The sequence below is a fragment of the Rutidosis leptorrhynchoides genome, chromosome 4, assembly GCF_046630445.1.
Source record: "Rutidosis leptorrhynchoides isolate AG116_Rl617_1_P2 chromosome 4, CSIRO_AGI_Rlap_v1, whole genome shotgun sequence".
NCBI classification, from domain to species: domain Eukaryota; kingdom Viridiplantae; phylum Streptophyta; class Magnoliopsida; order Asterales; family Asteraceae; genus Rutidosis; species Rutidosis leptorrhynchoides.
This window is the reverse complement of record NC_092336.1, coordinates 184,153,284-184,162,739: the sequence shown is the minus strand read 5'-3', so window position 1 is coordinate 184,162,739 and position 9,456 is coordinate 184,153,284. Positions and strand designations below refer to the sequence as shown.

The following is a 9,456-nucleotide window of genomic DNA, read 5'->3' as shown; positions in this document are numbered from 1 at the left end:
CTCGAACCCGCAACCTCACGTATACCCGTACTCATGCTCAACCATCCGTCCATGTGCATTTTTCTGATATTATCCTCAACCTAAATATATTTAAACCATATTCCACTGTAATCCTTTTGCTTCTTCTTCTCACAGCATAAATGAATTGATCCAATTCAAGTTATGACTTTAATTGTTATTTGGTGTAACATTGAACGAAAAATAATTAATAATTGTTATATCAAATATCAAATAATAGATATGAAAAGAAAATATATATATATATATATATATATATATATATATATATATATATATATATATATATATATATATATATATATATATATATATATATATATATATATATATATAAGCTGTTCGACGAGCTGTGAAAGGAAAAAAAATTATTGTTTTCACTTTCGAGTTCGTTTTAGACAAAGATTTCTACACAAACTAAGTTCTAAATTGTTTATATAATCCTTCCGAATCATCAATTTTAACAGAAACATTAAAACACTTTCGAATTTGATTGAAGAACAAAAGTTGACTTTTTAAATTTTAAACTTTGACTCCATAATTTGGGTTCGTTATTAGGAATTGGGATTTGAGACTTTGCAGAAAGTTTTAGTGCGAGATTCCTAACAACACTACATTATTACTTTTTACAATTGAGTTCGAATTCTAGTTTTTGAATAATTGAACCAAGAACACTAAAACTCTAAATTAGATTTTAAATTTTAGATGGTTTTAGGTTATAATTAAAACATGAAATATGCTGTAAATGATTACTGGAAACTTTTTAAATACACAATTGAATCTGAAACATCAAACGGAATTCGAATTTTAAGATGAACAATTTAGTTGACTTTTTATAAATAAACTTTGACTTCGAAATTCAACATTACTAGAAGGAATTGAAAACCAAAAACTTACAGATAGTTTAAATACGTGATTCCTAACACTCCAATATTCTTAGATTGTGAGAATTGATTCTAATTTGGGTTTTGGTTTAAAAGTGACCTGAACAGAGGACGACTTCTTCTTCAGCAATTTTGGGTTTTTGATTTCGATAAATGTAGTTTGTATTAATTAGAGTGAATTGATAATTGCAACAGAACACTAGTTAATCACGGAGTTTGTATTGTTGTAATTCACAGGTCAACAAAGAAATAGTTCCGAAGAAAAAATTGGAAGAAGACAGGAAAACTATATAAGCTCGTGATTATATATATATATATATATATATATATATATATATATATATATATATATATATATATATATATATATATATATATATATATAATTTATATTTAATATTAATAATAAATATATAAATAATAATACCTATAGATAATTAATAATATCAGAAATAATCAAAACACTAATAACAATCATAATAGAATTAGTAATAATAATATTATTAACCAAAATAATAATTATAATTTATAATGATAATGATATTATTAATGATAATAAATTTTAATATAATAATAATAACTATAATTATAAAAATGATTTTTGATGTTAATAAAAAGTAATAATATTAATAATAATAGCATTAATAATAATTACAATTTATATCATTCTTAACTTTTATAATTAAAATCTTTATTTTAATAATTATAATCTTTCAATTATAATTATAACAATGATAATATTAATATTAATAATACTAATATTAATATTAATACTACTAATAATAATGATGTAATGATAATATTACTATACAACTATATTTTACTTGTAATTAAATTTAATATATTATTATTACATTTTACTAATTATATTCTATTTATTAATTATATAATATTTATTATATAATAACATACTTTGAATATTTAATATTTACAAATTTTATATATAACATTTCACTATATACATATAATAATAATTATACATAGAAATCATATTTATATATATATAGATTCTATTTAATACAATCTTTTATCTTGAATATATATTATTACATATTTAACTCTGATGATTTAATTTGTATTAAATTATTATATAAATCTATATTTATATATATTTTCATTTACAACAATTGTTCGTGAATCATCGCAATTTGGTCGAGGTTAAATGAATGTATGAACACAGTTTAAAATTCTTGAGATTCAACTTACAAACTTTGCTTATCGTGTCGGGAATATATAAAGATTAAAGTTTAAATTTGGTCGGAAATTTCCGGGTTGTTACATTTGTAGTGTCATCGATTTTGAATTTCACATGTGGCATATATGTTGGTGTACGGATGCATTTTCGGTTGGTGATGGTATGTTTCTTATTCGTTATTTTTTTCATGTTTTTTTTTAGTTTTTATTGTTGCCTCTGAGATGAGCTGTTTATCATTGATGCTTTTTTGCCCTTCTCTTAGTTGTAGGCACTTTATTTTGTGTATTTTAAAATGGCGTTTTTCTTTACCGGCAGGCCTGATGAACGACAATGTTTTTTTACCGGTTTCTGAAATCGAACAAGTCAGATTTTTCTCTTCACTTTGATATAGGGATTTGTTGTTCTATGTTACTCAACTCTAATATTATATATCTTATCATAGAAATGCTGATTAAATGCTCATTTGCTTATGAAATAATATATATCTACATATCAGGTACAAATAAATGCTCAATATGCTGGTTATCTCTTTTAGACTGGTTGTGGTTAGAAATATTCTATGATCGTAATAATCTTCAAGGATATCAGACTTCCCAAGTGTCTACTGATTTTGGTGTACCTGCTGTTCCTACTGATTTTGGTGTACCTGTTGTTCCTTTGATTGGGTACTCCAAGAACCAGCTTATATAAGTTTTTTAGTTTAGAGTTTCCCGTTATGTGCATGTAAATGTAAATTAGATTTATGATTTTTTATGTAAATACTTTAAAGATATTTATATACATATATATAGTTTGGTTTTGTAATAAATTTAATTTGTTTTATTGATTTCGGTATATATATTTGGCACTGGCAAAATATTTGGAGGGTATTATTTGAAATATTTGAGATTTTAACCAGAGTTAATCACTACCGGAACACCTCTAATTTATACTAACAGAACACGTCTAATTTTTATATAAAAACACGTCTAACTGATATGGAACACGTCTAATTGCAATTAACGAAACACGTCTAAATGAGCTAACGGAACACGTCTAATTGCAAATAAACTTGACTTCTCCCTGGCTAGAATTCACCACGTCTAATTGAGAGTTTTAAGACCGGTTCCTTGAACCGCTCTAATTGACCTCGACCAATTAGAGCTGTCACATCTAGACGTGTTGCAAAACACGTCTAAAAAGCTTTTTTAACACGTCTTAATGGCGATTTTTGTAGTAGTGAATGTGTTTGTAGTCTGAGGTAATTAATTTTATGCTCATTGGTGTTACTATTTGTATGTTATCAATGAATTTAAAAATCTTAAAGGTCATCGAACTGCATTAATATTTGTGCATTGTTCATTAATTGACTATTTTATGTTTATTTTGAGTTGATGATTGCTAAGTGTTAAGTGATGATGTTATTTTAATATGTAAAACACACCTTTGATGTTTATCGTTTTTCGCCACAATTTTATGTTTCTTTTATGTTCTACAAATTGACGATCTGGTCACCCGGTAATAAAACTCAAGTTCCATTACTACCAACATCGATTTGATGGCTGCATCATGATCCACCTAATATGGGTATTCCTTTGTGAGGAGGCACCCCTTCCCCAGAAGTTATGGGGCCTATCTCGGTATATGTTACCGAAAGAAGGAATCTTCTGAACTGCTTGAGAGCTGGAAGATTGGGTGTTCTCTCGGAAGTAAGTTTCCCCACTGGGAATAGATTGACCCCAAAATAGCATATCCAAATTATAAGACCTTGAGTCATCAAAGCCTTTCTGGCTCGGCCTGGCCCGGTATTTTCCGTACCACAGCCATTATAAAATCCGTATCAATCAAAGAAAGTCTAACTGTTGGAATAGTCGTATCCAAGTAAGGAAAGAGAGGCCCAAGTTGTTTCAGAACTGGAAAAAAGAAGCGGGACCAGAGCATGTCGTGAAAAAGCACACTGGCTTTCCTGAAAGCTTACTAAGGTGCGACGCCTGATTGTGAGGGTAAAACTTCATATGAGTTCGATATACTTTTACCCTTGAAAGAGTGCGTAATAGCTCACTGATCGAGCGCTCTTGCGTCGAAGATGAACGGGGCCTGGCTATCCTTCGTTTGCGGTCGACGTGCCGCACATCATCAAACCGGCCTTCTTAACACCGGTTATATAAGTTTTGTACCTTTTTTTTTTTGATGAATATTAGTACTATACGGTCAAAAAATTACTCTCTCCGTCCCAATTTAATTGTCACTAGACAAAAAATACACAGTTTAAGAAAATTTCGTAAAATTACTTTACTTTTCAGTTTTATCCTTATTTTTTTTTCATTCTTTAATCCTATCCACATACATTAAGGTTAACTTAATCTTTTTATTCTTTTCTATTTATGGAAGTGGACAAGTAATTTGGTAAATTCTAAAATGAAATATTAGACTATAGATGTAGGAGGAGGTAGTAAATACATTTTTAAAGTTAATATCAATTATCTTACAAAAAAAGATGCATGAAAACGTAATCCCTTCAAATCGTTCATTCTTGAAACTTCTGGAGTGTCGTAGATATCGGATGAATCAGAATCTATATTTAGTACTACTAAATCAAACTCACAATTGATTCTTCCAAAAAAAATTGTTTGTAATTTGATACTTTAAAACCGGTTAACTGATAAAATTTGTTGTTGGAATCCAACATCTAGGAAAAAATTCAATTATAAAACTTTAATCTAAGGATTCCAAGGAGGTTTTTGATCTAAACATATCCTAATCATGGCGTTAAACCCGCATCTATACGCTAACGGGATGCCTGTTGCATTCATTAACGAGATGTTTGTTTTAATTCGAGATGGAATTGAGTTTGAGATCAACAATATCCATGGGTATATATCTCACCAATCCTTCTCAATTTATTTAATTTTAATTACAATTATTAAACGTCTAGTTAAATTAAAACGAAACATAATTTAATGGTGGTTTAATATTAATTTCAGGGCTCGTGGAGGAATTATAAAAGCAAAGGGTGTGCTCTATTTGTCAAATGTTCGTCTTGTTTTTGTTGCTGATAAGCCTACACAGGTCTTTACGGCTTTCGATATGCCCTTGGTACGAGAAACCTTTCTTTTTTCACTTTTATGTAGTCTAGGTCATATTTTTTTTATCTACTACTACGTAGTGAGTTTAATTTTCCGTCTTAGACAATTTGTAACGGTGATTGTGAACTTATGAGGTTATGGAAAGTTTTTGCGAGGTATTAGACCACTCCCATAGTTGTGTCTTGAATGCGCCGTTAGTCCGCCCTCTCGAGGACACCAATGGCAGTGTCCTCGCCCTGAGTTCACCCTCAAATCTGGCCCTCACATTTATCTTGAAATAGCATAAGTGAGGATGGAATTTTTGGAATAAATGGATTGTACTTTTGGCATGAGCACATTGGTTTATTTGTTTAATTTGGTGGCTTCATGTGATGGTGAAAAAGTATGTCATGAATGACATTGAATCTGTAAGAAATTGAGAGAACATGGAGCTGATATCGCAGCCTGTCACGGCATCATAGTCAGGAGTGATTGTATCAAAACAGTCACAATTGGCTTAAGCTCTCTGCCTTTATTAATGATAAAACAAGCTATATAAAGAGCGACACGTGAACTGAAAATATCGAAAATAAAGCCACCACTAACATGAACGTTTGAGTGGTTAGATAGTAATTAAAAAAAAAAAAGTCTCAGCCATTCCATAATGTAATTGAGTTGGACTAGCCATACATCCTTTTTTGATCTGGAATGTCAACGTACCCGATACAACCAAAGACTCTAAAGTAGTCAACCGATGGTTTTCTTCCATTCCATGGTTCCTCGGGTGTCATATTCTTGACTGCTAATGTTTGAGACCGATTTAAGATGTGTATTGTACACCTTACGGCTTCTGCCCAAAATGACTTTGGCACATTTTTCATAACTAGCATTGACCGAACCAAATTCATCACTGTACGATTCTTGCATTCGGCCACCCTATTTTGTTGAGTGGTGTACAGTGTTGTTAGTTGCCGTTTAACTCCATGATTTTTGAAGTAATCATCGAATTCAGTGGAGTTAAATTCACCACCCCTATTGGTCCTTAGACACTTCAATAACATCCCAACCTCCTTTTCAATTTGTGCTTTAAACAACTTGAAATAATATAGAGCTTCTGATTTATTTTGGGGTGATGTTTGTGGATGTACGTCCCACAAATATGCGTATGTATAATGAAAGAGAGAAAAAACTAATTAGACCATGAATAACCCTGTCTGTGACGTCACAGACAGATTGTTCACTTTTTGGCCAAAAAGTGCAATCTGCCTGTGATGTGACATATGTCAGTTTCTGACACAAAATAACCCTGACGCCCCTTTTCTGTGTCATCCAATTGTGAGTCCTACCAGTTTTATTTTTTCTTTTTTATTTTATATTAAATATAAAGACAAAGTTATTTTATAAAATAAAATGCATATAAAATATAAAAAACATCACAATAATAATATTTCATAAAATTCAACCATTACATAAATTAATATAATTCAACAATACTTAAAATGTAACCATTACATAAATTAAATTGTAAAATAAACTAGTTTGTAGTGTGAAATGTGGGCGGAAGGTTCCAAATATGCTCATCTAGTTATATAAAAAAATTTGAATAAAAGTGTTAAAATGGGAGAAAATAGAGAGTTTGATGTGTTAAAAAAGATGAGGTTTGATGGGTTTATATAGGAAAAAAGTTTAGTAATTAAAATATAAAAAAAAACAAATATTTGAAATATACCCGTTAAATAACGGATATATTTTTGGACCAATCAAAAACCGCCACCAACCCCTGACGCGTTTTTTTTTTTCCGTTAAAAATCCAACTGACGCCCCTTGGGCGTGAGGTCTGATGCTGCGTTAGGGGCGTTCAGGCATTGTGGATGTTAAACTTCTGATGTGAACATTCGATAACAAATGGTCTTTCGGGCTTATTGTAATATGAGAAAACAATAAACTCATTTCTAACGGTTTACTTAAATTGAAGCGTATAATCTCGAAAGTCGTTTAAAATTGAGTTCAACATTTTCGCCGAGCTTCAATAAAATTGTAAACAGACAAATAATCTAGTCAACATGACAAATGTAAATTTAATAAATTGCAGCCATCATGTCAAATATATGACTTGTTGCTATGAACATGTACAAAACTTATTACATGCTTGTTAGTCAATGTTGAACCAATGCGTATATTTAAGCATAAATAGTTAGTCACATGAATACTTTTTGTTTTAGATGAATTATAAATGAGTGTGTTTTCTTTTTCTCGTATGTCGGTTATTCCTGCAGCTCTATGTGCACGGCGAAAAATTTCATCAACCGGTTTTTCACTGCAACAATATAACAGGAGTTGTGGACCCTGTAAGTAAAACATAAAGGATGTTTTTTGTTTTGTATATTAGATTAGTTATTAGTGTGTTATCTTATGGGTTTATGTTAATTAAACTGCAGGTAGTTCCATATGGGCAGAACAGAGATATGTATCCTGCTCACTCTTTCAAGATTTTGTTCAAACATGGCGGTTGTGGGACATTTGTGCCTTTGTTTTTCAACATGATAAAATTTGTGAGACAATATAATCAAGAATATGTTTCTTCAAATGCAACCCATTTTGATCCTTTAAGGGCTGCCCAAACTCCAGTAGATGAAGTAATGAACTGCGCGTAAGTTATCATTTTTTTTTTTTTTTTTTTCAATTTGTTTTAGTATGTGTGTATTGGTGGTAATTACGACCCGTACATTGGTTGATTAAGGTTGTGTTTCGGTTTCTTTTGTTGAGCAGATATGTTGATCCAAGTGATCCAACTAAGATCTATCTGCAACAGCCAGCTCCAGAAGAACATAGACGCGAGACTTACCATTCTTGATCGGAACGATCGACACGATTAGTGATCAGTGCACTATGATGAATCTATGTACTACAAGGGCTTACCCTTTTTAACGATTACGACTTTACGGTGTAAACATCTGTACAGTATATGTGTTATTTTGTTCTAACTTGTTCTGGTAAATCTAAACATAACTTATAGTAAATACTGGAGTAAATAGTAAAGTATCATATAAAACTCTGCTTTCAAGTCATGTTAAATGGTCCATGTGACTTTGTTCGATTGTGGTAGAGCTCTATTTCTGGTTTGGTCCCTTTTTTGAATATGAAACGGGTCAGATCCGAAAGTTTAGCCAAAACTTCGTCAAATGGGTAATAGCCTCGAAAAATCCCTTTTCATAGGAAGTAAAAAAGTTCCTGCTGGACAAAATAGAATGATGTGAAACTGGCACGATATGGATGGACTAATTAAAAACGGGCAACAGCGCCACAATACATATGCAGTAATAGACAATGTTTGGGTAATCGGGTTTACCCGTTTACCCATTTATAAACACAGTTATTTATATGTTAATATTATTAATAAAACATTATAATTACAATTTCATAATCCAAAAGATTTTTATTCGGTGGTGAATGTAGGTGTGGTAATAAGGACTTGACTTCACTAGTTAAATCTTTTTCTAAAAAATACTATTCAAATTATAAAGTTTCAATTTGTTTGTCCAAATAAATTGTCTACTATCAAATATGAAAAGGGAATTTGATCAAGTTTATTATATTATCTTTAACCAAAATTCGAATAACCAACGTTAAGGAAATTTTAAGTCAATTGTTTAAGCGTAAAGGAGATTATGATTTATAGTTGTTTTGTAGATGTCCATATTTTTGGGCCAAGCTAGCTAGTGTTATGTTAAGCCCAAACGTGTGTTTTAAATTGAAAAGGACGCCTAGGCTGGCTGAAAATGAAACCCGTGAACCTGTAAGTATGTATGAGAAGGAAGCCCACTGACTTGGTTTTGGGAAATACAATACAACGATTCATCATGCATTTACTTTGGGTAACGTTCGTAAAAATTTGAAAAATTTCACTTTTGAGAATATGTAACAATTTGTCTCAAGTTTTTTCTTTAGAAAATACCCCTATAAATCGCATGCAATAGGTAAATTTGCAGTTCATGGATTACAATCCCGGTTATAAACGTGGAAATTAAATCGCGACCAACAAATTAATCATGACCAACACGGCGGTTTTATCAATTTTATAGGCCATGTTCAATAATAAGTAAAAGATAGACATTTTATATATTAAAATTTTGTATACATAAAAAAATAAGTTAAATAATTAATAAAATTATATACGTAGCTACTTATACTTGCAATAAAATGCGTTGACATTACAAATGTTAATAGTAAACACATGTACAAGTAAAATACTCTTTAACTAATATTCCATTCGTCTCAAATCTATTGTCTTCAGACAAAAAACACAATTTAAAAA

The 9,456-nt window shown here is 30.6% G+C and overlaps 1 protein-coding gene across 1 annotated transcript; it reads left to right on the top strand.

Moving 5' to 3' along the window:
* Positions 1-4,654: 4,654 nt before the first annotated feature.
* Positions 4,655-8,010, top strand: LOC139844650 (UPF0664 stress-induced protein C29B12.11c-like). Its single transcript, XM_071834880.1, has 5 exons — positions 4,655-4,949; positions 5,061-5,172; positions 7,418-7,489; positions 7,580-7,791; positions 7,911-8,010. The coding sequence occupies exons 1-5, from the start codon at positions 4,840-4,842 to the stop codon at positions 7,993-7,995; spliced, it is 591 nt and encodes a 196-aa protein (XP_071690981.1). The 5' UTR covers positions 4,655-4,839; the 3' UTR covers positions 7,996-8,010.
* The last annotated feature ends 1,446 nt before the right edge of the window (positions 8,011-9,456 follow it).

Coding starts and splice junctions, on each gene's coding strand:
- LOC139844650 (XM_071834880.1), top strand. CDS start 4,840: ATGGCGTTAAACCCGCATCTATACGCTAACGGGATGCCTGTTGCATTC. Junction 4,950..5,060: donor GAGATCAACAATATCCATGG/GTATATATCTCA, acceptor TATTAATTTCAG/GGCTCGTGGAGGAATTATAA. Junction 7,792..7,910: donor GATGAAGTAATGAACTGCGC/GTAAGTTATCAT, acceptor TTTGTTGAGCAG/ATATGTTGATCCAAGTGATC.